The 26001-nt window shown below is 49.4% G+C and overlaps 14 protein-coding genes across 14 annotated transcripts; 7 read left to right on the top strand and 7 right to left on the bottom strand.

The window, feature by feature from the left end:
- Positions 1-4: 4 nt before the first annotated feature.
- Positions 5-722, bottom strand: N7458_012005 (uncharacterized protein; the record flags this gene model as incomplete). The annotated part of the gene is made up of 2 exons (XM_056915387.1): positions 5-609; positions 677-722. The coding sequence occupies 2 exons, from the start codon at positions 720-722 to the stop codon at positions 5-7; spliced, it is 651 nt and encodes a 216-aa protein (XP_056760141.1).
- Positions 723-2079: 1357 nt separating this feature from the next.
- Positions 2080-3306, bottom strand: N7458_012004 (aldo/keto reductase; the record flags this gene model as incomplete). The annotated part of the gene is made up of 3 exons (XM_056915386.1): positions 2080-2868; positions 2939-2996; positions 3293-3306. 3 exons carry the CDS (start codon positions 3304-3306, stop codon positions 2080-2082), a joined length of 861 nt encoding a protein of 286 aa, XP_056760140.1.
- Positions 3307-5118: 1812 nt separating this feature from the next.
- N7458_012003 (LITAF-like zinc ribbon domain-containing protein) lies at positions 5119-6035 on the top strand (the record flags this gene model as incomplete). Its single annotated transcript, XM_056915385.1, has 3 exons — positions 5119-5146; positions 5203-5734; positions 5795-6035. 3 exons carry the CDS (start codon positions 5119-5121, stop codon positions 6033-6035), a joined length of 801 nt encoding a protein of 266 aa, XP_056760139.1.
- A 465-nt stretch (positions 6036-6500) lies between these two features.
- On the top strand, positions 6501-7184 carry N7458_012002 (uncharacterized protein; the record flags this gene model as incomplete). The annotated part of the gene is made up of 1 exon (XM_056915384.1): positions 6501-7184. The coding sequence occupies one exon, from the start codon at positions 6501-6503 to the stop codon at positions 7182-7184; it is 684 nt and encodes a 227-aa protein (XP_056760138.1).
- Positions 7185-7722: 538 nt separating this feature from the next.
- On the top strand, positions 7723-9048 carry N7458_012001 (uncharacterized protein; the record flags this gene model as incomplete). Its single annotated transcript, XM_056915383.1, has 1 exon — positions 7723-9048. One exon carries the CDS (start codon positions 7723-7725, stop codon positions 9046-9048), a length of 1326 nt encoding a protein of 441 aa, XP_056760137.1.
- Positions 9049-9690: 642 nt separating this feature from the next.
- Positions 9691-11106, top strand: N7458_012000 (NAD(P)-dependent oxidoreductase; the record flags this gene model as incomplete). Its single annotated transcript, XM_056915382.1, has 3 exons — positions 9691-9946; positions 10002-10495; positions 10555-11106. The coding sequence occupies 3 exons, from the start codon at positions 9691-9693 to the stop codon at positions 11104-11106; spliced, it is 1302 nt and encodes a 433-aa protein (XP_056760136.1).
- A 466-nt stretch (positions 11107-11572) lies between these two features.
- Positions 11573-12433, top strand: N7458_011999 (class II fructose-bisphosphate aldolase; the record flags this gene model as incomplete). Its single annotated transcript, XM_056915381.1, has 1 exon — positions 11573-12433. The coding sequence occupies one exon, from the start codon at positions 11573-11575 to the stop codon at positions 12431-12433; it is 861 nt and encodes a 286-aa protein (XP_056760135.1).
- Positions 12434-12682: 249 nt separating this feature from the next.
- N7458_011998 (uncharacterized protein) lies at positions 12683-13537 on the bottom strand (the record flags this gene model as incomplete). Its single annotated transcript, XM_056915380.1, has 1 exon — positions 12683-13537. The coding sequence occupies one exon, from the start codon at positions 13535-13537 to the stop codon at positions 12683-12685; it is 855 nt and encodes a 284-aa protein (XP_056760134.1).
- Positions 13538-15435: 1898 nt separating this feature from the next.
- On the top strand, positions 15436-15906 carry N7458_011997 (transcriptional regulator family TF; the record flags this gene model as incomplete). The annotated part of the gene is made up of 2 exons (XM_056915379.1): positions 15436-15505; positions 15608-15906. The coding sequence occupies 2 exons, from the start codon at positions 15436-15438 to the stop codon at positions 15904-15906; spliced, it is 369 nt and encodes a 122-aa protein (XP_056760133.1).
- A 17-nt stretch (positions 15907-15923) lies between these two features.
- Positions 15924-17500, top strand: N7458_011996 (uncharacterized protein; the record flags this gene model as incomplete). Its single annotated transcript, XM_056915378.1, has 3 exons — positions 15924-16798; positions 16853-17139; positions 17196-17500. The coding sequence occupies 3 exons, from the start codon at positions 15924-15926 to the stop codon at positions 17498-17500; spliced, it is 1467 nt and encodes a 488-aa protein (XP_056760132.1).
- Positions 17501-17577: 77 nt separating this feature from the next.
- Positions 17578-18613, bottom strand: N7458_011995 (sterol desaturase family protein; the record flags this gene model as incomplete). Its single annotated transcript, XM_056915377.1, has 3 exons — positions 17578-17777; positions 17828-18333; positions 18393-18613. The coding sequence occupies 3 exons, from the start codon at positions 18611-18613 to the stop codon at positions 17578-17580; spliced, it is 927 nt and encodes a 308-aa protein (XP_056760131.1).
- Positions 18614-19438: 825 nt separating this feature from the next.
- N7458_011994 (cytochrome P450) lies at positions 19439-21259 on the bottom strand (the record flags this gene model as incomplete). Its single annotated transcript, XM_056915376.1, has 5 exons — positions 19439-19613; positions 19672-19838; positions 19913-20023; positions 20094-20962; positions 21052-21259. 5 exons carry the CDS (start codon positions 21257-21259, stop codon positions 19439-19441), a joined length of 1530 nt encoding a protein of 509 aa, XP_056760130.1.
- Positions 21260-22449: 1190 nt separating this feature from the next.
- Positions 22450-23432, bottom strand: sdh2 (succinate dehydrogenase iron-sulfur protein subunit SDH2; the record flags this gene model as incomplete). Its single annotated transcript, XM_056915375.1, has 3 exons — positions 22450-22770; positions 22840-22991; positions 23072-23432. 3 exons carry the CDS (start codon positions 23430-23432, stop codon positions 22450-22452), a joined length of 834 nt encoding a protein of 277 aa, XP_056760129.1.
- Positions 23433-24150: 718 nt separating this feature from the next.
- N7458_011992 (uncharacterized protein) lies at positions 24151-25196 on the bottom strand (the record flags this gene model as incomplete). The annotated part of the gene is made up of 3 exons (XM_056915374.1): positions 24151-24673; positions 24733-24824; positions 24888-25196. 3 exons carry the CDS (start codon positions 25194-25196, stop codon positions 24151-24153), a joined length of 924 nt encoding a protein of 307 aa, XP_056760128.1.
- Between the last annotated feature and the right edge of the window lie 805 nt (positions 25197-26001).

Genomic DNA, 26001 nt, shown 5'->3' with positions numbered 1-26001 from the left:
TATATCAGGAAAGGGCCTCCTCATTATATTGCTCTCGATAAGCAGTAGCGATTTCATTCATTGTTGTCTGGTCGGGTGGTGTCTCAAATGAGCAGATATTCAGGGTTCGGATATACTCTCTATCCAAGGGCGCTTCATTCTGCGTCCGCAGATGCTTCAGGATCGCCAGCACGTCGGCGATATCAGACGCTCGCTTTGTATGTCCGCTGCTGTTATGGATGCGACGTAGCTTCCGCTCGAGCGCCCATTCCAACGGCACCGCAAGAACCCTGAGATGTGTCCCTTCCCACAGAACAATATTCTGCTCCTCGGCGCGCTCGAACAGGAGTTGCCGGAACTGATCCGGCACGAAGAAGGCGAGTTCCTCGTTTACCCAGTCGTCGATGAACCCCAGGCGTCGGGCCGCTCTGGTGACCGCATTCTGTAAAGGCTTTTTGATGTCATTATCATGCGCCCATTGCGGCTCTAGGAGATAGTCTATGTCGCCAGTGCTTTCTCGATTCCGGAAAAAGTTTGTCGCGAGGAACCCCCCAGTCGAGATGAGGGTAATAGGTGCGAATGCAATGAGCCAGTCATCCTTGCCCATCTCGTTGTCCAGAACCTCGAGGCCTAGTCAAAAGCCAACTTTGGTATTAGTATTTGTCGGTTGTCAGATGCTATCGAGGAATTTCCACACCTTGCCTAAAGTCTTCAGCCCCAAACCTGTCCTTCTCCCTTTCCATGGGTAATCCTCGGTTGTTGGCCCTACAAATGCAAAAACAGTACCCAGTAAACTTCTAACCTTGTATACTCAGGGATTCGGGGTTATATCCTCACTGTCAGGACAGGAGATTGATAAACAGGTTCTTGTCTTCGCATGATCTGCCGTGTGCAGGATGATTCTCGACAGTTCTAGGCTGCTTCTTGCAGATAAGCCTCTCACGGCCGAGACCTTCCAAAGATACCCCGCCCCAACCCTGCACTTCCTGCACGCCGCTTAAATAGTCATCCCACAGCTGGCGTGTTTGCCTGGTGCGTCTAGGTGTGGCTATTTGTACTGATGGCCCGTGAAAGAGGGCCTGGTTTCGCCCCAAGGGTCAGATGATGGGGCCATTTGGCTTGTTCCTATGCTTGTGTCCTTGTTCCGTCTATCCTTGGTATACCGTTCGACCCATTAAGCCTGGCCGAGACGATTAGACAAAGATACCTATTCCATTTCCAGTCTCATTGTTAAAGTTATCAGATTATCAGACTGGCAGGCCTGTCATATGAACGTGCCTTCAGCCATTACGGTAGCTGTGCAGATCCCCGTCCGACATGAACTTCTTTCGGCCCCTCTGTGGATTTCCCGCACTGCCGGGCCCGTCCGTTCAGCCAGCTCTGTTTAACCAAGCCCTCTTGGTCCTAGTCGTATGCGACAAGCCTATACTCGACCGCCGAAATCCTGTCTGCCCATTGCACATGGTAATGAAAACGGGTGAGGTGCTGATAATACAAAAGTCCAGCCCGACCGCTCTTTCATATTGAACGTTGACACCCCGAAGCCGGGGGAAAATGCAGAACTGTATTCTGTTTGAAGTGGAAGGTAGAAACTCGAGGTTACCTAGCTACGTAAAGCTGTGATTTTATTAGCAGAAGCCGGTTGAATGAGGGAATTACCGAGTCATTTCCAGTGGTGAAAATGTTTTCACCCAAGGCTATCAAAAGTACTACACCCCTACAACAACCTTGGCAATCATAAGTAACGATAAATTAGTGATCAGAATAAGGACTAGCAGATAGTCACAAACAGCAATTTGGCTATGTGAATAGATGTCCCTCATCTCAGAGATCTTTAAGAATGGAATGAATCCATCTCGAAATGACATGGATTCCACTTCAAAGGCTTTGAAACGAACCCCCTGGTCACTCTCGACAGCAAGTTCGAGATTTCTGCCACCTTTGTTTCATGTAGACAGTGTATAGCTGTACATGCTGAGTCCAATCGCTGGTGGGGCTCCATTGATCGTTTATATTTTTTGCGAAGTCTTCTTGTTGCAGATCACAGGCAGCGGATGTCGTACCAATCCCACCCTTCCTCCCATTCCCCTATTTTCTCATTTATTCCTCAAGCTTTCTCACTGTTGGATCCCACGCACAAGGACTGTATTCATCTGTCTCCAGTTCCTGAACCTCCTCGGGCGTCAGCTTGAAGTCATAGACATCCGCATTAGCAATAATGCGTGATGGGGTAACACTCTTCGGCAACGGAATAAACCCCTTGTCCAGACTCCAACGAATGAGAACTTGGGCAGGCGTTTTGTTATACTTCTCTGCCAACTTCTTGACCGATGGCTCTTCGAAGCGGGCTCCGCGCACAATGGGTGCGAAAGCTTGGAGAGCAACGCCATGTTTAGTACACCAGTCGACGATGTCTTTCCGAGCAAGCCAAGGATGCAGTTCGACCTGGTTGATACTGATAACGCCTCCTTTGCCCTTGCCGCCACGCTCGGCTTCAAGCTCGCGTATATGTTGCTCGAGCTCGTCCAGGTGATGCACGCCATAGTTGCTGACACCGATCGAGCGCACTTTACCAGCCTCAACGGCCTCGACCAACTTAAAGATCCATATGTCAATAGGGGTAATTAGACTCATAATGAGTAAGAGCTTGCGTACCGCTTTCCATGCACCCTTGCGATTCTCGGAGCCACCCATTGGCTTGTGGAGAAGCATCAGGTCAATGTACTCGAGCTTTGTCAGGTTAAGGGTCTCCTCGACGGTTGCCTTGGCTTCATCATAGCTAATATTGATGACTTTGGACGTGAAGAATATCTGATCGCGTGGGATGGAAGAGCCGCGAATCGCGCTGCCACAGCCAGCTTCATTCTTGTACACCGCTGCAGAATCAATCTGTATCGGGCGTCAGCAATTGGCAGATGAGATTGGGCACTTCAATTTCGGTCCTCATCGGAGTACCTACATGGCGATAGCCAGCTTTGAGCGCTTCGAGGCAGCATCGCTCCGTCTCTTCTGGGGGACTGCTCGGGATCGCGTTAGCTCTGGTGGGGTTCGATAATGTGGAGGTTGCCAGGTTGTTACGTTTTGTAGACCTGGATTCATTTAGCTTTCAACGCTGAATTAATGATTGAAGATTGAGGATTACTCACTCCAAAGCCAAGACGGGGAATCTCGTAGCCGCTGGCTAGCTTTATGGTTGAATTAATTGTGGTGGCCATCCTTCGCATGGATTCGGTCGATGGAAAAAGTTGATATGTGAAAAAAAGGAGTGACGTGATGGGTTGTTTGGAGACCCTTTATAATTCGGCCCACATACACGTCAGCGACCATATTGGTCGGGGATAATCCAGTTTCCTCCGTTTAACTCCTCCAACATTTTTGTTCCCAAATTATCGTATCTGTGGGTGGTTGATTCCTGTGCTGTTCGGCGGTTCGAGCACTTTGCGCACAAGGTTTGGTGCTCGGGATTAGCAACCAGCCTGCTTGTAAAGGCAAGTCCGAGGTTCAAATTGAAGTAACGCCCGGACCTTCGTTGATTATTATCAACAAATTGCGTCTTGCTGTAAAGCACCGGAAGATAACGATTTATTTTTTCTCTTGGGAGTACGGAGTATATACTTCCCTCCTATAATTTTTATCAATTGCGGACTTTCATTTTTCTTGAGCTGTTCGCTGGTTGGGAGACTGTCGCGTTCTTTGCCACAAACGAACAACAGTACGGAGTACAGAGCTTAAACACGCTTAAAAAAGCTTCAGTTGAATTGCCCAATTAATGGCTTAATCCACCATCTGATTTGGCAAGCTTCCTGCCAGGTACAATGTCGCAGTCAACCAGCCATTATGAGGGGACAGCATCAAGAAAGTCAGGTCTTCAGGCTTGTACACCCCACTGGGCCCACAAGGCTCGTATGGGTGGGTACTGTACAGTAAGTGAAGTACTACAGCTGGGTTGGCGCCTACAAGCCACCAAACTTCAGCTTTGGGGGCCAAATATTCCGTTACAGGCCCGAAGGCGTGGCGTGGTACTGGTGGAGTTTGTTGCTGGTGAATACTTTACATGGATTTTGTAGACAAGATCATGGCCTCGAAATTTATTCTACGGCTCTGTCAGCTATGTGAGCCTTCTACGTCTTTTGAGGCCCTGGATAATGGATCTCTTGCAGACCATTCTCTCTAAGAGGAAAAAGACCCGCCTGGTGCGCCACGACCACTGTTCGTGGCCGACGAAAAGCAACAGACCGAACACTCTAGGCACCTGCGAAGTTCGACGGGCACTTTGGTTGGAGTCTGACTGGACTATCAATCTCAACGGTTCTTGCTCTAGATACTATCAAGACTCTGGTCTTGTTAAACTACGGGTCTGGCTGCCAAGCTCGTCGGCAGTTTAATATCTAACCCCCTCAGTATTATGAGCTTAAAATCTCACCCAGACAAGGCAGTTTGAGACTTGGGGATGCGAGGAGTCATGAAAGAGGGAAGTGGACCCTTAAGAGAGCTTGAAAGGGTCAGGGAATACGACTGGGTGCATTCTTGGCATAGCCCGAGCCGCAGCTCAAATACCCATAGCCTCCTCGCCTGTTCTGCCTTGTACGCGGGCTGCACGATGCGCCTAGGGACGCAGAGCTCATTATCCAAGAAATGAAAAGAGAATAATTGTAAATTGTATAGGTGAGTGCGAAAGAGTCTAAAATGACCGAACTAATCAACTAAGAATTGTTGACCCATAGCTAGCTACATACTTCCTTTGAAATACTCCGTACATCATCAGTACAACGACCCAGCACCCTCTCAGCCTCAATTCAATCCGCCGTTTCGAGGGACCTCACTAGGCGGGATCAGGCAGTGCACGAAGACATAATACTGGCTCAATGGTCAAAATGATTCTCCATAGCCTGTATTTTTGACGAGTTTCGTACGCCGTACAGGTATCAGCCATAACTACGGACACACTATTTATGGTAAAGTTCAAGAACCATGTCCGACTCCGCAGTGAATTTTATTTTGAGCTTCCAATAATAATAAAGTGGAAGGCTGCCTGGTCGCGCGACGCAGTTCCTTTCAGACTTTCTCCCAACGCACATTTGCGAACACACTTCATACAAACAAAGCTGGTAGCATCACCAGTCAAACAATCCAGTCATAATGGCAACGCAAACTCCCGATAGCGAAGGTAAGTACATACCTGCCTCCCTGCGAGTTTGCGATCGAGTCAATTAACCCTTGTAGGTCTCATTCCTGTTGAGCACCACCCGACCAGCCCACAAGTCAGCCCGCTTCCCAGTTCGCCAGTCGCTCAGCCCTCCCATCAACCTCAGCAAGACACTATTGCCCAAATTAGCCCCGAGCCCATTGGCATTACCCCTTTGTCACCCCCCTCAGAACATTCAGGCACTCTGCTGCCAACCTACGAAAAGTCACGACAGGAACACGAAGCGCCTATTCCCGTTCATAACCCTCCTATCGCCCCTGAAAAGGAATACAATGGCCAGCCAGTCGAGCAAATCTCAGGGAGCTATTTCAACCAAGCTCCGGCTCACCATCCTTCTGATGTAAAGGCGTACCCGGGCCAGGCAGCCCCCCAGCAGATTCAGCAACATCCTCAGCAACAGATGTACTATACTCCCTATGGCCACCCCAGCGGATATGCGACTGCGGTTCCCTTGCATGCTCTTCAGTCGGCGCCCTGCCCGGTGGACTGCCCCGCCTGTGGTCGCCGAGAGATGACTCGAGTAGAGCCAGTGACTGGCTTGACTACACAGTGAGTTGAAATCGAATTCTCGGTGGTGGGAATAATTATGATGCTAATTTTGTTCTATAGTGGATGGGCTGCCGTTCTGTGCTTCTGCTGCTGCCTCGGATGTATCCCGTATTTGATGTCTTCGCTCAAGGATGTCGACCACTACTGTGGCGGTTGCGGTACTAAGCTTGCTTGTTGGCATAACAGCGGGCGCATTCAAGTCTTCCAAATTCCAGCAGGACAGATGCCCCCTGGAGCACCTGTGCCACAGGCTGACCAGAATGCTCCTCAGTCCCCGCCAGTTCCTCATACATACCAGTAGAGCTGAGAGTGGTGCGCTCTAATCTTATTCTTTCTTCGAAATGTTCTGTCTTTTTGTATTCTGCGCTTCCAAGCTGATACCACTCTTGTTATATTACCATCACGGCGTTTGATTGGAAGGCATTTTGCCTCGTTATTCTGGTTGAGTCCATGATTTGTTCTACATCATTGTCTTTACTACTAGGACTCATGACTTTTCTTTCGAAAGCCAATAAGTAAAGACCAAAATGCATTTAATTTAACCTTTCGTTTGTTATAGCATGATAGGGCAGGAAAGGGATTCCATGTGTTCGCGTGTGTGGCGCATGACGCCAAGACAATCCTCGTGTTCGGGGGTTGCTCAGATCCGATGATGCGGTCACCTTACCAGCCAAAATTTCTCGACACCCTATATTGCCCGACTCTTCTCACTCCGAGAGCCTGGGAATTTGGGATTTGAGGCAAGAACCCAAAGACTCTAGACACTATGATGCGCTTCATAGTCACGGCGAGCGCCGTCATCACCGGCGGCTCGGCGGTATACTTGTACCTCTTCCACCAAAGGCTGTCATCGCGCATCCAACACAAGTCGCATAGCGGAAAGCTTTCAGCGCCGTCTCCGAAGCCGGTAGAGATCGAGTCCGTTCCTGAAACTATATTTACGGATCAATATTTTGCACTCTACGATCATTCATCAAAGTCTGTGTCTCGCGACGCGCTCCCCAAGAATGTCCCCACGGACGAGCTTTTCACCAAGCTAGTCCGTCGCAACATGAACGCTTTTACTCGGTTCCCTCAAGCTTTGATGATTCGGCTTATTAGTCGAGCTCCAGACGAACAGCGGAGCTTCAAGTCGTCTCATATCTCTTCTCTGGACTTCAACCAAGGAGATCTGGTGGCTGGCGTGTATCGCGTGGTCGCGCGTACCAAGAACAAGGTGGAATTCGAGATCACGATGAAGAACATGGAATTTATCAACGGTCGGCTTGCTCTAAGTTTTCGAGAAGCTGAGAGTGAGGTGGTTTTCTCCAGTGAGACTTTGATGTGGAGACGGTCCGATGAGACTCAGGCTATGCCACTGGAAAAGCCGTTGTTGCGCTGGATGCATGAGACCGCTGCTTGGTGGTTACTTGACTCTGGTGTGAAGTACCTGATGGAGATTGAAAGTTGAGGTATTTGGGTATGCCAGTCATTTCTTCGAAGTCTGAAAGCGTGTCGTTCTCTTCCCCTTTGTTTGTGTCCTTGGCGGCCTTGCCATCAACCCTTGAGAATGACTGGGGCACTCTCAAGCTATTATTAGATCTCTTCTCTTTTTATACCATACAATGCCAATGTATTCTCATCACCTGCTTTGTCAAGGATTTCTTCTCAAGTCTTTCTAGTCATGAAAGCGACCTTTATCCTTGGTCTTTGTTATAAAGTTCGAATCAAAGACCTTGGAGAGGATAATACAATTGCTTCGTTAGCAAAGACCGCAGCAACTCTTTGTCCTCAGCTAAAAATGCCGTTGTCAATGGCTTTATACTCGTCTTTGAAAGAGTAACTTTTCCCTTCACGCCCAACGGTCGTGGTCTACTTAAGATCCAGAAATCGCTCCTAATCAACCCACAACTTTCCTCTCCATACCATCTCCAACCCTATTCTACCACAAACAAGCAATCATATAACTTCAACGCTATTTGGTGAATCCACCACAATCAACCGCTACAATGTGTCTGTACACATACCACCACTATCCCGTTTGCGGGCACATCGCTAACTGGACGATGACCAGCTGTAAGGAGTACACTAACGCTCTCCGACTTCTGAGTCGGAAAGGTCTTTCAGGTCATTGCAATCACATCCAAACCACCCATAATCTTTTTGTACAAGGTGAGTCTGACACTTGCGGTCAGTGCGATTTTGAGGTGCGCTGTGCAGCGTTCCGTCGAACTCACGACGCTTCCTCGTCCAAGACGCATCGCGAAATCGAAGGCCTGACCTCCGAGGTCCCAATCATAGAACTTTCTGGACATATGAATGTCAGCATCAGTGGCAAAGAAGAGGAGAACCACCGCCCAGTGAGCCCTCAGGAGTGTTGCAGCTGTGAATTCTGCAGTTGCTTCGCATCGCCGCTCGGCTCTGGAGTGAGACATAATGACAAGACTCCTCCCGCTAATAACGTGTCTGATATCCCGCAGTATCTCGATGATTCTTTTTATATTCCAGAGACTCCAACACATAACGGTAAAGAATTTGAGACTGAGACCATGCTCCAAATCCTTCCCAGTGAAGAGGGGGGAAACGCAGACCTTTACAAAGTTCTTCGTCAAGCATCCTCGGCAGAGGATATTTCCCCTTCTTGGGCCCAAGTAGGTGCCCGGAGAACTCGCAATTCCCTGCATGGCGTTATCTCCATTGGCATTGACAGAGCCGCTTACCCTCTGGAGCGTCTTGACACCAGAAACCCTTACGCTACAAGCTTTTTGGATCTGTCCGATGAGTCGCCGATTGACGTTCAAGCTCAACACACATACAGCCGTCCTATCAATTTGTCCTCTTCGGTCTACTTTGGCAGTGAGCCTGAGCAGACTTTTATCGATTGGTCAGATGATAGCTCCTACTCTGACCTTGAAAGCGAGGTACGGAATCCAAACAATCTCACTTTCCTTGATGATGATTCAGATGCCGATGACGATCTGGACGGTGGATGTGAACTACCAGATAAGTTTGATGAAGAATATGCGAGCACGTTCTCACCTTTAATTTTCCCTCTAGTATCCGGCAATGTTGATATGGCACTGCCATCTGTGCGAGACTCTGCGCCAGTGGCCGATCGACCAGCCACACCAATCCTTTGCCCAGCGCCTCTGAGAGTTACCAAGGGCCCTCAGTTTCTGTCTCTGAACTCCATCATTGAAGATACCTTCTATGAGGAGGCCCTTGATGAGAATACCCTCGAATTTCTTCATGCCAAGACCTATTCGACCCCTGGTGGATCTAGCCAAAGGCCCTGTGTAAGCATCAAAGAAAAAGTACTGGGTTCGCTAGGCTGAGCATCTGGGCATCTGGAAGTCATTGAATATTTTTTTTAATTCTTTTGTCAAACACATATTGATGGGAGGCATGTTCTGATTTCAATTCCTTCTATCCCATAGGTTGTTTCTCGTACTAGAATACAAATGAATTGTGGCTTTCACACAAAAACGAAGTCCTTTGTAGCTTCCGCCGTAAACTCAAAAATTGGCCCACAGTGCTCTATTATCTTGGACTCCTGTAAGAGGATTACTAGAATCCACCCGTGTGATTTGACGTTCTCATGACCTAGAGCTCTTTTTGAATGTGGGCGTCTACTCTGGGGTTCATGAGTGCCCATGCGGGTAGTAATTAACCCGAGGGAAAAGAAATTGTCGTGGATTAATGTCAAAGATGTGATTTAGTCTTTCCATTTTAGCCTAACTCTTTAGCCGGACTCCCAAGCAGCTTGTGTCCTTGGTAAACCCCAGGATGCCAAGTGTATTCCGCCACTCGGTCCGGGCGGGCAGTCGTTGTCGGACTTGGGCCGAGCATCCCACGCGGAGTCTTCCCCAGAAAAGCCCCTCATACCCCCACGTCCTGTTGTATTTCCTGTCTCTTCTCTTAGAATTGTCGCTCTTTCCTGGAAAATTCTTTTTCAGTTCAATCGTCGCTTTACTATCATGTCTAAGCCTGCTGTTGGATTTGTCGGCCTTGGAGCCATGGGCTTCGGCATGGCCAACCACCTTGTAAAGGAAGGGTACCCTGTTCACGGCTTCGACGTTTTCCCCGCTTCGGTGGAGCGCTTCAAGGCCGCTGGAGGAATTCCAGCCTCATCCCTGAAAGACTCCGCGTATGGGAAAGAGTACTACGTTTGTATGGTGGCTTCAGCTCCCCAAGTACAGAGTGTACTCTTTGGCGAGGGTGGCATTGTTTCCGGTATGTAATGGGACCTTGCGTTTGAAAATGAGAAAAGGACTGACTTCGCCTAAAGCTCTCCCTCAGAACGCGACCCTCATCCTCTGTTCAACTGTCCCTGCATCCTATGCCCAATCTGTCGCGGCTGAGCTGCAATCACTCGGTCGTGGCGACATTCAATTCATCGATGCTCCTGTCTCTGGTGGTGCTAAGCGCGCTGCTGATGGTACTTTGTCGATCATGGCTGGTGCGTCTGATGCTGCTCTAGAGAAGGGGAAGTTCCTGCTTGAAGCTATGTCCGACGCGAACAAGCTGTACCTCGTCCCTGGGGGGATTGGCGCCGGAAGCAACATGAAGATGGTTCATCAGGTGTTGGCGGGCATTCACATTCTCGGAGCTAGTGAGGCTATGGGCTTTGCTGCTCAGCTGGGTTTGGATGCGGTAAAGACTGCAGATGCTATTAAGTCGTCTGACTCATGGACGTGGATGCATGAGAATCGACTGCAGCGCATGTTGGAGGAGGATTGGCACCCCGGTGCTAGTGCTTTGACCATTATCCTCAAGGATGTGGTGAGTTTTTAAATTGGTTACTCTGTCTGTGGGGTTTGCGACTAACCCAAGGATTTCAGGGAATTATCACTACCTCTGCCCGACAGAACCAGTTCCCCACGACACTTTGCTCCACAGCCGAGCAAGTATATCTCTCTGCTTTGCTCCAGGGCTATGGCCCTGTTGACGATTCGTCCATGGTTCGCCAATACTATTCAGAGCCAATCACTAAAGTTACCAACACCAAGTCCACCGAGGACAACGCCGAAGCCCTACAGCTCGTGCTTGATGTTATGCAATTGACCAACCTTGTGGCCGCAGCAGAAGCTATTGCATTTGCCCGCCACCTTAATGTTGATCTTAAGCAATTCTTCACTCTTGTCAGCGATGCCGCAGGTGCTAGCCGGCAGTTCATGACTAGGGGTCTGGAGATGATCGAGGGTCGCATCGGACAGAACTCAGAGACTGTCAATGATGTTATCAGCCGCCTGGAGAAGGGTGTACAGAAGGCACGCGACCTGCACTGCCCATTGAATCTAGGCAATGCGGCTATGAATGTCCTTCTTATGGCTAAGCGGGCAGGACTCGGTGCTGAAGGCAGTACTAGTGTGATCAAGGTGTTTGGAATTTAGTGTAGATATCCCCCATATATTGTCTATAGTCATTCTTTGCATACTCTCAATTTCATTTGGCTCGTTAAATCAAATCCTTCATCTTCCAAACTTGTACCTCCTCCATTGCGTCCACCCTCTGCTCGTTTACCTCTTTGCAGCCCCTTTGCGGCCTTGGAATCCACTCATCCGGGATCTATGCCCGGACTGACCAGAAAGCTCTCGGCCGATCCCTGTTTCGGCTGAATTGGACCCTGAAATAGTGGGGGTGGGGGTAATTTGGCCGCGGTCAACTTGACGTAACGCGCCCATCTCGGGCCTTCGCCGAGGGCTCGGACAACATGCGATTTCCCCCCAACACTCGGACTGAACGGCGACTCGTATATAACAGCGTGGGGGAAATTCCTGCTGTAGTTCTATGATAGATTACCCCTCATTCATCTCTTCTTCCTAATCCTCCTCCTCCATCCCACCCCTCCAAGCCGCAATGCCTCTCACAGACAACCGCGCCCTGCGCATCCTCGACCATGCCGCTGACAACCACTATGGCGTGCCCGCAATGTGCTGCTACAACGTGGAGGGCATTTTGGCAACGGTTCGAGCAGCAGAAGCCAAGCGCTCACCGGCTATGATTCTTCTCTTCCCTTGGGCTGTGCACTATGCCGACGGTATTCTTGTGCACGCGGCTGCAGAGGCCGCTCGCAACGCCTCGGTCCCCGTCACCGTGCACATGGACCACGCCCAAACTCCCGAGATTATTCGCCGGGCAGTCGACCTCGGTGGGTTCGACAGTATCATGGTGGACATGTCCCACTACGAAAAGGCCGAGAACTTGGCATTGACCCGCGAGTTGGTGGAGTATTGCCATGCGCGGGGTATCGCGACGGAAGCGGAGCCGGGGCGCATCGAGGGCGGCGAGGACGGAGTGGCCGATACGGTGGATCTTGAGGGTCTTTTGACGACACCTGAAGAGAGTCAGGAGTTTGTGGACACTGGCATTGACTGGTTGGCTCCGGCTTTCGGTAATGTTCACGGTGAGTACGGGCCTCGCGGTATCCAGTTGGAGTATGACCGACTGCAATCGATCAACAATGCCGTGGGCAAGAAGGTGCGCCTGGTGCTGCACGGTGCAGATCCGTTCACCAAGGAGATCTTCCAAAAGTGCATTGATTGTGGAGTGTCCAAGATCAATATCAACAAGGTTTTGAACAATGAGTACATCAAGGTACAGCAAGAAAAGGCCGGCAAAGTTCCTTTGACGACTCTGTTGGAAGAGGCCACGAATGAAATGCAGAAGGCGGTTGAGAGATGCATGGATATGCTGGGCGCTACTGGAAGATACCCCTGAAAGATGATGAGACCATGTTGAACAACGAGTGTTTATTTGAAATAGAATTGTATTCAGACTATTCAATCTGGCTATATTTAAGGAATAGATGCCTGTGAACCCAGTTCCAACTCCAACTCCGACGCCTTTTCAATTGAAATTTCTTGGATATCAATAACCCCCCGAGAAAAGTAAGCCCTTCCATATCCTTTCATGGATATGTTCAAATACAAGAGATGCAGAGCGAGGTGAAGCATAAGCCACGGAAGTTTAGAACAGGCCAGCAAGTTTGGAGAAAATGCCACCCAGGACGGGAACCTGGTTCAGCATGCTAGTAGAATCGTCGACGGCCTGTGCGCTAGGCGAAGGGGTAGCCGAGCTAGATGGAGTAGCATGCATAACGCTGGAGCTTGCAGCCATGGAAGCAAGATGCTGCTCGTGGATGTTTGCAGAGTGGGTTTTAGGCTTGGATACCGTAATGGAGGTCGGGGCTGGGGCCTTTACGCTGGGGCTAGTCACAAAGCTAGAGGGCTTGGTGATGGTCGTCTGCACAGCGGATTGCACAGGCATGGGGTTGATGGTGACGGGCGCCATCTCAATGGGCATAGACTCGATGACGGGGGTGGCCTGAGAGATCAATGGAGCCATGGACGAAGAAACGGGCATGGATACCATGATTGACATAGAGGACGAATACTCATACACTGCAGAAAATGCTGGGCTTGGCTTGACATGTGCAATGCCCGACGACGTGGACGATGGAACACCATACTCGGTGATTTCAGGAATGAGATTGTTCAGAGCAGGGTCTGAGGGCTGCGACACGGGCGCATCAAATTCCTGATTGTCGTCGCTTGCAGGTTTGGGAGCGGCAGGCTTTGGCTCAACGGGCTTAGGCTGAACAGGCTGGTTGTACGCACCAGCCTGCGCCGATTCGACAGCTTGCATAGCCGCCATATAAGCAGGCACTGGATTGGACATGCCATCATCATCTTCCACACTGGAGCTTCCAGAGGGCATGAAAGGGAAGCTGCCTTCAAAAGGGTTGCCATCTGCCTTTGGCATATTCGGCACGGCAGCGGCGCCCATGGCGAAGACCGCCAGAGAAACGTACGAAGTGTGCATAATGAAAGACTTGAAAGGACAGGAATAACCTCTCTGACTGGGAAAAACCAAGGAGCGTAGAAGGTCGGAAAGAGGATTTGCAATCAGGAGTGAAGGGCGTGCAGGCTTTTATGTCGCGTTTGCCGAGAATGGCGAGATTGCTGATCGTCGTTTTGTTGTGATCTTGTGTCGACAGCGTTCTCCATGCCGGACACAAGCGCATTGATAAAGATCATCGTCGCGTCTAAAGGATGACGAGGGCAGCATAGCATAACGAGGACAGCATAGCATAAGGGGCGGGCAAGCCCTCCCGGTATGGAGAATTAAGGACGTGGTTGGAATTTAGAGACACGTCCACGAATCACAAGCGATATCTCTGGAATGATCAACGATAAAGGTTACCTGTCAAGGCTCCGTGGTGGTTGGAGCTTGGTATAAACAGCGGGCTTTCTTCTTGACAGGACGCCCGCATTTCTGGGAGTCGAGTTCTTGGGTGTGGATGGCGAGCACAATGTACACCAAGCAGCAAGATAGTGGAAAAGGAGACTGGATACTGGCGAAGACGCATAGTTCACACAAATGATAGCCACATGTAACACCGATCGCTGTTTCCTCGCGTGGGAATCACGAAGTCAAACTTTGTAAAGTTCTGAACATAGTCCGACCTATATAGCGGGCCCCGGAAGGGTGCCTGACGGAGATATCTCATCCTGTCTTGACATTTACATTAACTCACTGGACTCCTGGGAATGTTTACTCAATTATTGGTACAATAGCATTTATTGGAATTAGGGTTAAGAATATTCAGGCACGACGGGGCTCATTCTTCCAGCAACCCTGGGCAACCCCTTGCATTGCCAGCCTCCCTAGCTTGCACGCCCGTAGGTTATTCCGCGAGAAATTTCACTGGCCATACGGTACTTAGTAACTAACTATGTTAGTTACTAACTAGTCATTATTTGTCTCCTGCCGCCTTCATCTTTTCTGTGTTTTGACCTGGACAAATTTGCAATCCAATCCGGTCAAATCCAGATGTGACAGCGCGGCGCCCTTGATTTAGCGCCTATCAAAGTGATGGATTATTTTAAGCATTTTCGAGGAATCTACGGATTATCTAAGCCTCCCTTAGCCATTTTCAAGGCAAACTTGGCAGTATGAGCTTGTCAGGCATTCTGAACCTTCTCTTATCACAACCGAAAAGTAAGTAATTAAGTGGAAATCGCACCATTGCGCTTCTAGTCCCAAAGGAAGCAGTTGTAGATGAGCTGACCAGGTCTCATTGTAGAAGCAATACATGGAAAACCTAGGCATGGAAATAGCAAATATTTGGATTCAATATAGACTTTGATTCCAATTACCGTCCTGGTTTTTCGTAATTGTACGAAGCTCTATGCTGCACTATGCAGAAGTAAAATTGAATTAACATGATTAATCGAGTAAGCCACTGTAGTATCTAACAGCTGCTGACTATATGTGCTTTATAGAGCTCGACCATGTTCAGTAAATGTTAATTGAAGAGATTGACTAGCCGCTGTGAGGTACCTTCTGTAGGTAGTGTTTAACGCGTACGCAAGTAGCCGGGCCAGTTGAATATATATTTCCTAACCGGAGGGACTGACCTGTATAGAGCTCATACCTATGGTACTTGATTATTGTGAAATCACATGTGATTTATTGACATAATGGAAATTCACACATACTAGACCCAGCTTGTTAAAGCAGAATCATCTATATTCCTGTTTAATCACAAAGGAAAGCAGTGTAAAAAATGATTGCAGACTCCCCTCGGACGATGCGGCTAATGGACCTTCGGCAAAGCCGGCCCTGATGCTTCCGAGACCGATGGATTACGTGACCAAATCCTTTCTAGGGGAATCCACTGTCGACTGTCGACTGTCGTGTCGCGGTCGACATACATCATGTTCCAATGCTCGCAGTGCGATAAAGCATACCAAAGAAAGACGCATTTGTTGCGCCATGAGACCACACGTAAATCGCCCGAGATAGATTACCCTGGAGCTCTGAGCTAACACAGTAATAGATAACTCCCACCTGACTTCCAGCTGCCCTTTTTGCAGTAAATCATTTCAGAAACCGTAGGTCGATCTATTTCATGCCAGGCTAAAAAAGCATTGCTGAATCCAAAAAGGGAAGTCACTCGAAGGCATAGCAAGATATGCGCCAAAAAAAAAATCAGCCGCTGCCTCCTCCAGCTCGACCTGGCAGGAAGCGGCTGTCTTGTCAGGCATGTTTCTCAGCAAAAGCAGCTTGCGATCGAGGCTTCCCATGCTCCCGTTGCAAGTCCTTTGGGAGGACATGCAGCTTCGAAGTATCTCCTGACACTCCTTGCTCTGCACTCGTCTCTCCTTCAACGACCCCTTCACCATTAATCAAAACTCCGCGGAAAATGACAAATTCAGGGGCACCATTTTCATTTCTTCGGCACTTTGCCAGCCCATCGGTTCACAAAGATAGGCTTGCAATCGGAGAGACCGCAAAATACTCCATTCGCAGAAACCTCGATAGTCTGTATTCGCAACTTGAAGATGCACTGGTGCCTGCAGATCCGCTGGCGGCGTTTGCAGAGAATCTTCCGATGCCCGAATTCTCCACACAACCTGCGTCATCCACAGACTACCTTCTCTTTGAATACCCGTCTGAAGTTCTATTTCCATCGAAGCTGTCCAATCAACTCACTCAGTTGATAACTGAGCTGGCCGAAACATCAAAATCAATGATTAACGAACCAGATAATTTCCAGCAACCACTCGACATCATGGAGTTGACTGCGATGCTGAGCGTATCTAATATTTCAGCTTTCATATCGGCTTTCTTCCAGTCTCTGCACTGGCACTTGCCGATCGTTCATTTCCCAACATTTGACCCCGGCAATATTTCGAATCCACTGCTGCTGGCTATTTCGTTGGCTGGTGCTGCGTATAGCCTCCCTATGGACAATACGAATTTCTCCCCGTGGATTTTTGACGTGGGAGAGGAGTACATATTCCGGAAAATTGCGAATTCGTCGACTTTATCCTCTCCGAAAGATCTTACACATCTAATGCCTACCGTGCAGTTGATACAAAGCGCTCTTATCATGGAGATGCTTCAATTTGGACGAGATGATATGCAAACCAGACGTCGCATTCGTATCATCCGACACCCCTGCTTGGTCTCGGCGATAAGATCCTTTGGAATTCTTAAATTGAAGCGAAGCACGGCTCCAAAGATCTGTGACGACCGGACATGGCGAATGTTGGTGGCGGAGGAGATGTGCATCAGGTAAGTCTCAATGTTTGCTTCCCTATTCCGCATTTTAAGCTTATTATTCTCGAGAATTGCATGTTGGGTCTTCCTGGCTGATGGTTTTCTCACTGTATGTTTCAAAAATCATCCATCATTATCGGTTTTTGAGATGGACTGTCATTTCGCCTGGAGGGCTGAGCTATGGGAAGCTGAGGGCGCCTCGTCTTTCAGTGCGATTGCCGCGTCCCATTCAAGAGACACGCCTCTCCCTCCTCTGTGTGAGGTGGTGGAACAATTACTTGAAACTCCCGAAGACGCCGGCCCAATACCCTGGAGTTCATCTCTATCTCCCGAAGATCTTCTAATTCTCATATACGGTAAGTAAAGTATCTTTCCTAGAAAGGCAACCTGATAGCTGACGTTATTGTCCTAGCTATAAACTCCCTCGCATTTCAGGCCAGGTCGGGTCTACTCAAATATCTCTCACTGGAAACGATCAGTCGAGCTTCCAATAATTGGAAACGAATTTGGGATTCGGCCGTTGGTTCATTGGAAAAAGAACAATTATTACACCTCGGCTACCCTAAACATGCCGAAGAACTTTGGTGGCTTTTGAATGCTACGCTGGAAGTTGCCAACAAGCATGACAAGAACTTTCCATATCTTGACAACACCGCGACTGATGAGCTAGGGAGCTTGAATGAGTTCCTACAGTGGTGTTATCGGAGCGCCCCGTGAAGTTATGAATTAATGATTATTGCGATCTAAATATGTACAGATCATAACCGAACCTAGACTGTTGATTCGTCACATCCTCAGTCATCTTTGCCAACGATCTTCCCGGTATGATTTTGATCCCGCATGAATGTATCTTCCTCAGGCTTCCGGTATGTACCACCAAGTCGATCCCAGATGGTGATGTATTGGCCATAATTATAGTTGAAGTAAAGGTGGTGCATTGTGTGGCACGCTGCACCGTTGATGATCTCGGACGTTGAAAGGTACTCGGCATCGTCTATTTCCTGTTAGATGGGACTAAGGAGATCAAGGATGAGAGCCACTCACGAATTAGCACAGTCCAAACAGTGACGAATATGAAGAGGCCCAAGTATGCAACCTTCTGTAAGGGAAAAAGGAAGGGGAAGATATGATATGGCAGACTTTGTGACCATCCATCCAGAGGATGGAATGCATAGCTCGCGAAAGGAGTCGGAACTACCCATTTGTGATGTGGCTTATGTAGCCATCGATAAACAAGCGGATGATGCAGCCCACGGTGGATCCAATAGATCCCACTGTCCGTAAAGCAGATGAAGAGCGGGTATTGCAGCCAGTTGTATCCAGGGAATGGAGCCTCTCTGGCGAAATTGTAGAGTTTCGACCATCCGCGCACCTCCGCAAGGAAAAGAGGCGCTGTGAGGATTGCCATAACAGGCATTGCTGATAAGCCTTGTTTGATCTCTTGCTGAATTTGGTTGGGAAGGTATCGGGGGTGCTGGAGAAGGCGCTTGTCATACACTGTGTGGTACATTATGAAGCTGCCGATAAGGTACATTGCTAGACCGAAGAACCTATGAAGAAATTCGATTGTTAAATAGTGTATAATTTCCAGTTCGCGGCTGATACTTACCAAGTCATCAGAAATAGCGATACTGTTTGTCTCGCCATGTTGTCTCGCTTCAATAGGCTGGCTTCCGCCCAAGAAGATGGCTCCAAGGGAAAATAAACCTTTACATGTTGGTTCAAGAAATCTGAATTGATGGACCCAGCACCTGCCTTGCCATCAGGTAGTATTGCTGCATAGAGTCGATCAAATACGAACGTGTTGAGAACATCAAGTAGAACGTCCATGACAAGGAATGGTGGTAGTGCTGTTCAGTGCTTTCATTCAAGCCCTCTGGAGCCCGGATGATTGATCCGTCTTATATACACACAAGATCGACAGGCGGGAAAACCCTACATGGGCTATACCTACCAATAGTCTCTCTATGAGAATAAGACCTGCTCAGGGAATACCCACCCGCCCCTGATGAGCAGGCGAAAGCCTACACGGGCAAACCCTACCCGGTCGGGATATACCTACACGGCGAATACCTACCTCAGACCACGTTGGTTTACAGGACATGTCTTGAAGATCTAATATCAAGAGGATCAAGTGAATCCAATGTCCTACATAAAGTACTGTTAGGGGCTGCTTGTGGTCTGCCTCGGACGGATCGTCCGCCTTCCAAGTGAGTCGACCTTCTCGTATGATTCACCCATGAAAGAGAGTAAGTGGTATGATGCATTAGCCAATATTCAGAAGATGATCCCCCCTCGCTAGGAAATACATCGAGAGTATTCTTCTCCTTGGGTGTCGTTACTATCTCACCATCTGTACCCTGAATTTCAGCAACAGAAAGTGATCGTTCAGCGCAGCTTGCACGCCGATCCCAAAGAAATTACGACATAGTCTCTATATCCGTGTCTTTCGATATCTACCGGCTTATCCCTCGGCAATTTAGTAACTAGAAGGGCTCCAAGGGAATTGTGGTAACAAAACTGCTGTATGTATCAGATATCGCCAAATATCATATTCACCTCGGTCAACACTGCCGCATTCCTAACTTTCTCTGTTTCTTTCAGGTGCATGATTGAAGGCGAAAGCCACATCGGTAACCATTATTACTCAATTATTTAATCCTCCACAATACCGGTAATGATTGCTTTCACCCCGAAGTACCCAGATTTGGGTAAGCCGACGCCCTGTTCACGGTAGACGGCCAAGTCCTCAATGGTAGTCTCGAAAGGTACAAAGTCAAAGCGCCGCACAATGTGAGCCAGGGTCATATAAATTTCCGCATAAGCAAGACTGGACACCAATTAGTAAATTTCGACAACACTAGGAGAATGAAAATGTGCAAACTCACTTGATTCCCAAACACTGCCTACTGCCCTTGGTAAATGCGACAATGAATCGGCCAAGATGCTCGCCTTTCTCTGCAGCATGAACCCACCGCTCTGGAGCAAACTTTTCAGGGTCAGGGAAAAGAGTCGTGTCCATGTGTACAAAATAGTTTGACTGGCTGACAGGAGTCTGAGGATAGTCAGTATATTGAATTGAACCTGAAGTGTAATACTCGCATCCTCTCAGAAAAACTGCTAACTTACCTCAGCTGGAATAACCCAATTCTTGTAGAACATAGGCTCAGTAGGTGAAATCCTAGCTAGACGAGCGGTCATGCCATGACTGAGACGGAGACCTTCGTTAACGGCACCAGTCTAAAGCAACAATTAGGATGAATGTACTCCGTACCCTCGAAAAAGTCCTCGGGATCATCGCAACTCTTACCAGATACGGCAGCTTCTCCAGATCAGTCCATGAGGCCTTAGACTGAGGAGTCTTCAGCACAGTTCTCAACTCCTCTCGCAATTTCAACACCATCTCCATATTATTCGTCAGATGAAACATAGACACTGCAATAGCCCGGGCAGTAGTTTCCGTGCCGGCCCCGAGTAGCAACGCAGATTCGTCCTCTAACCGATCTAGCGTTTTTTCATGAGGCGGCACATTCGGACTCACCAAGGCGTCGAATATAGTATCGTCCGTAGACGAATCGGAGTTTTTAGCCGACTTCTTATGGAGAGCATCCTGGGCTTGCTGGCGCAATCTAGCTTTGACGTCGAACAAGCTCGCCATTTGCGGTTGTATCCAGAGAACGACTGCCGGCGGGGCGGCTAGGAAGACGGTGATCAGGAAAGGGAAGAAGCGGTTAATATGGAACATGTTCATCAACCCGGCGACTGCATCGACGAGGTCATTGCTCTGTGCGCTGTTAGGGTTATCTAGATAGCCGTAGCTCCAGCCGTAGCAATAATACGTGATCACGTCTGCGGTAAGGGCCGCGAAGTCCAGCTGTAAGTGAAGGACTGTCGATTGACGGTAAGCGTTTTCGAATCGGTGGACCAATTGATCCACTTTCTGATGAATGTACGGTGTCAGATTGGCTATAGACCGCTTTGAGAAGTAATTGCTCAAGTAACTTCGACGTAGACGGTGATGGTCATGATTGACAGTTCCGACTAGAGAGTTCGGTGCCTCGAAGGCTACGGCATACATGGGATCTTTGGCTCGTTTACGGGACGAGCCAGCGTGGATGATGTCGTAGTAGGATGGATCTTTGATGTGTAATTCACGGGGGTTGATGCGGACGATGGGACCTGTACATGGGTGTTAGTCGCTCCCAGTCAATCTATCTGCGATTGATAACGCAGGTTCTTTTTCATTTGATCAGCTGGCTTTGATGTACCATATTTTTCATGCATGCGCTCTATTTCCCAAATATACATGCCGCCCTTGATAACGTCATAGTAGAATTCGTAGAGAAACGTGGCTGCTGCTAGCTTAGGACCAGGGAATCCTGCCAGCGGATGGGCGTACAGTCGATGGATGATTGTGAGCAAACCCAGAACTAGGGCAGTTGCCCCAACAAGAAAGACAAGGACTGAGTTGTCCATGATACTGCATCTACACCTGTCCCAAAAGCTTCGTGGACAAGACCTGCTGGGGCCAATATCACGGATGAAGTGGCAACGAAGATTGTAAGGAGAGTGAAGAAAACAGAGGAATGAGGAGGGGTATATCCATCGCCCATAAGATAACCCACAGGGGTTTGGACCAGACTCGACCTGATGGGACTATATGGAGTCTCTGGCTGTGACTGGCTACATGCCTTCGTGATATTGCATCTGGGGGCTGTGGACCCATCCCTATATGAAAGCAATCATTCTATAACACAGCAATCACGAACCCGCACGAACCCTGCAGACCCTGTACTAGTCCCTGGAAAGAGACTACTGACTCGAGAAGCGACTTGCATGTCAAATAACCCTTCGTACAGAGTGTTTGCTTTCCATGATCACGGCTAGTCCCGCAATCAAATTTGGAGCGTGTGATGGGGTAAAAAGAAGGCACGGCCAATCATGCATACTGGATCCACAGCTGATGGACTGGTTATGCCAGTCACCGAGGCGCCGTTGGCTATAAAAATCATGTGAGCGAGCGAGCACTAGTGACCTATGCAGGGTGACCGATATTTAGAAAAAGCAACGCCACGAGGAGCATTTCTTTATTGACGCCGAATGATAGCTGATCCTTGAACCCTTTGCGGCCTAAAGGAACCGATTGACTCGTGGGTAAGTAAGCGGCCCCTAACAGATCACGTGTTGATTCATCCTCAACCGTCAGGCCATAAATGGAAAACAAATAGCCGCGGAAGTCGCGTGGGTGGGCAAGCTGTTGCAACAATAACGGCGGCCAGGGGAGGTTAAACGACAGGTAAAATTAAGATCTTCGATGATTTCTAGATCTTATCAGATCGACACTCGCCAATTGGTGGGGAGCAAGGGTAGTTATGCTAGGCGACAGAGAACAGAGAACCGGCAAGGCCAAGATTTCATATAGCCGAATCAAATGTTCTGACCACCCAAGTTTCATGCACAAGCCGATCAATCTGAATAATCATGAGTGCATTCATGTAAGAATCAAATTTCCACAATATACACCTATTGAGACATCCGGAACAGATCGAGAGAGAAAAAAAATGGTTAAGATAGTAAACAAGGATAACAGATGAAAAGAGGCTGGCAAAGACATAGGGACAGAAAGGAAAAAATGAGGATCTCCAACTCCGTTTTTATATCCAGATCTAAGCGGCCAGGATCTTCTTAGTCTCGGCGATGGCACGGCCGGGGTTCAGACCCTTGGGGCAGGTCCGTGTGCAGTTGAGGATGGTGTGGCAACGGTACACGCTCATGCTGTTGTCGAGAGCGGCCTTGCGCTCGGCGGTCTTCTCGTCACGAGAGTCAACCAGCCAGCGGTAGGACTGGAGCAGGATGGCGGGGCCCAGGTACTCCTCGCTGTTCCACCAGTATGAGGGGCAGGAGGTCGAGCAGCAGGCGCACAGAATGCACTCGTAAAGACCGTCGAGCTTCTTGCGGTCCGCAGGACTTTGGCGGTTCTCAAGACCCTACAGAGTCCAATTGATTAGTATCACAGGAAGGAGCACGGAGGCAGACCGTTCGGAAGGATAACTCACGTCAGGGCTGGGGGTATCACGCTGGAGGTAGGGCTTGATCGACTTGTATTGCTTGTAGAAGAGGGTCAAATCGGGAACGAGATCCTTGACGACGAAGGTGTGAGGCAGAGGGTAGATGCGAGACTCCTTGGCGGTGTCGGTAGGGATACGGCCTAATTGTGAAGTCAGTCATTCTGTGCGCTTACAAAATCGAATTGGCCTTGAATTGGCCCGTGGGGATCCAAGCACATACACAAGCAGGCCAAGGTGTTGACACCGTCAATGTTCATGGCGCAAGAACCGCAGATACCCTCACGACAGGAACGGCGGAAGGTCAGAGTCGGGTCGATCTCGTTCTTGATACGGATGAGCGCATCCAGCATCATGGGACCGGTCTTGTTGAGGTCGAGCTGGTAGCTCTGCATGGTGGGCTTCTCGGTCGGGGTGTCCGGGTTCCAGCGGTAGACCTTGAAGGTCTTCATGTTGGGGTTCTCGGAGGCGGCAGGGTCGACAGTCTTAGCCTCAACGGTCGCATAGGAGCGAGCGAAGCTGGCGGGCCGGAACAGCGGCCGCGACGCAGCGAAGAGGCGGGAGGTAGTGCGGAGGGAGGCCATGGCGGGCGAATGGAGAGAGTGTGAAAATGTGAAGTTCCGCCCGTGGGGGACTTGGGTCGAAGCAGACGATCTCAAAGCACGTCGGACAATAGCGACGTGAGAAGAGAGGAGAGGATCAAAATGGAGGCGGGAGCCGGGGTTCAGGCCTGGAATCACCGTAAGGGAAGAACTGACGATGGCGACAAAATGAAGTCAAGGAGTCCGGCATACTAACCTCGGGTTTGAGGGTCGGCAACGTGCTGAGTCAGCTGGCATAGGCCAATCACGGCGGGGCTAATTGCAAGCGTCGGGCGGACACGGCGTCGCCTGGATTTCCTCATGGCTGTGAGTATTGCCGCTGCTCAATTGCCGATCGACCAAGCAGTTCAATGAAGAGGGTAGAAGTAAGCAGAGGAAAGAGCATGGTAGGGAGAAATGGGAACAATGGGTCTTTTCAGGTATATACATCATCGTCTTATACAGTAGTATACGCTGTTCTCTACGAATTCCTGCGTCTTCCTCCAAATCACCGCCTCAGGCTGCAAGGCAGCAACTCCCGACTCGGTTGCCGAGCAAGCAAGAAACGCTTTCCCCGGCCGGACCAACCGTCAGTCCCTACCTCGGTGCGGCTCTGCCCTCCACTGGCACTCACATGCAACAACACAACGCCAGCATTGACACTCCGATGTCTTTGTCCTCCAGAATCATCCATTATTCCATACTGACTATTACCACCATACTAACCCCGATTCACATAGTTCTGATGCCACTCATAGTCGCGATTCTCCTGCAACAACCCCCGGATGGCCTCTCGGGCCGGGGTGGGTTGTCTGCCCAGCAAATCCGCCATCAGCGGATCCGTCGTGGCAGCCTCTCCCTTGCCAATTGACTGGTGCCACGACACCAGCTTCTGGAAAAATGCTTCCGGTTTCCCGCCTTCATCATCGGTAGTCTTGAATCGCACGAATTCCTCCGGGGAAACGAACTTGACCTGCACGTTTCGCCCCGTGGTCTCGTTGATAGCGTCGATAATCTCGGAGAAGGTGATGGTTTGCTGAGCTGTCAGGAGTACGATCTCCTTGTCATGGCCTCCTCGGATCATCAATCGGGCGGTGGCTTCGCCTAGCTCAGTGCGCAGGGTAAAGGCAATTGGCCCGTCGGTTGTGAGATGCATGACTGAGGTGTTGGGATACCAGTTCATGAAGACGGGGAATGCCTCGGTGTAAAGGCCCTCGCGCATGGAGGTGTAATTGATACCAGACCTAGCTGACCGGTTAGCGGTGCTGTTGCTTCACTTGCCAGCTCGGGAGGGCTTGCTCACTTGCGCAACATCTCCTCAGTCAACAAATGAGCCCGTTGCACATCTGCCTCGGAGGACCCGAACCCGCCGAAGGCGAGGGACGTATACCACACCTGTCGTCAGGAGGTTAGATGTAACCTTTCAAAATCACGGCAGCAATGCTCTTTCGGACATACATGCTTGACATTCATTTTTTTGGCCGCATCGACGAAGTTTTGATGTTGTTTCTCCCGCTTCGCGACGTCGAAGGTGTTGGTGCTCACAAACAGGAGATTCTCGACATCCCGAAAAGCAGTCTCTAGGCCTTGGGGATCATCGTAGTTGACCACGCGGAAAGCAATTCCCTGATCTTCAAAACGCTTGCGGTTTGCTTCGCTCGAAGAAGCGGCTGCGTATTCAGATGCGGGGACATTGGCAATAAGGTAAGACAACACTTGAGAGCCAAGGCCACCCGTAGCGCCGGTGATGAGATATTTCAGGGTCATGATGAGGATTCAATTGAGATGTCAATTCAAAGTTGTATTTCAATTTCCAATAGCAGGCTCGTTCGAGGGTAGGCGTATCACAGGGTTTGATTGTCGCGGGCTGGATGTAGCTTGCAACACAAGGTACTCGAGAGCAGCTAATCAAGCCCTTTTATAACTATTGGAGATCAAATCGAGAAGTAACAGGAAATTACGGGGTCCAGCTATAATTGACCCCGTTGCATGAGGCTCCGTAGCCGAGTATAGGTTGGTAAGCATGCATATTTCTAAGCAGCGATCCTGGTATTACCTAAATGGGCGTCGCTGATTCGGTCGCTGGGAACAGTCGCCATGCAAGTTAAGTCCGAGAGGCCGAAATATGAAATTTACTGGCATGGTATTTGGACATAACTTCGAGCAGGCCAAAATCAAGTAGAAAATAGACTAGACACCTAGTGATCCTCATTATGTGTAGAAAGGATATCTCGCTGATTCTCTTCGGTACTGTCCCCGCGTCGTGAGAGGTTTGGGCGGGGTTCGGCTTGGCGGACACCCAATGCTCGCGAAATCGACGCTTCGATGGGGCATTCCAGTTGTTTATGGACGTAAATGGGATTTTAAACGAGTAAAATGAAGAACGAGTTTTTTTTCCGGCCTGATTGAAAACAGATTGCCCACTCAACCTCATCCAAGGCGATTTCCAGGTGGGAGCCCACCTATTGAATCCAGATGTATATATCTTCCACTACAATGACTACCTGATGACCGGGGCCGTGATGGATGGTGTTATCCGCGCCTGGATACCCCTAAATGAGGGATGATGATC

Source organism: Penicillium daleae, assembly GCF_028827525.1.
Source record: "Penicillium daleae strain IBT 16125 chromosome Unknown utg000009l_segment0_segment0, whole genome shotgun sequence".
Taxonomy (NCBI): Eukaryota; Fungi; Ascomycota; class Eurotiomycetes; order Eurotiales; family Aspergillaceae; genus Penicillium; species Penicillium daleae.
The sequence above is the reverse complement of the archived record's forward strand: the minus strand, read 5'-3'. Positions and strand labels throughout refer to the sequence as shown.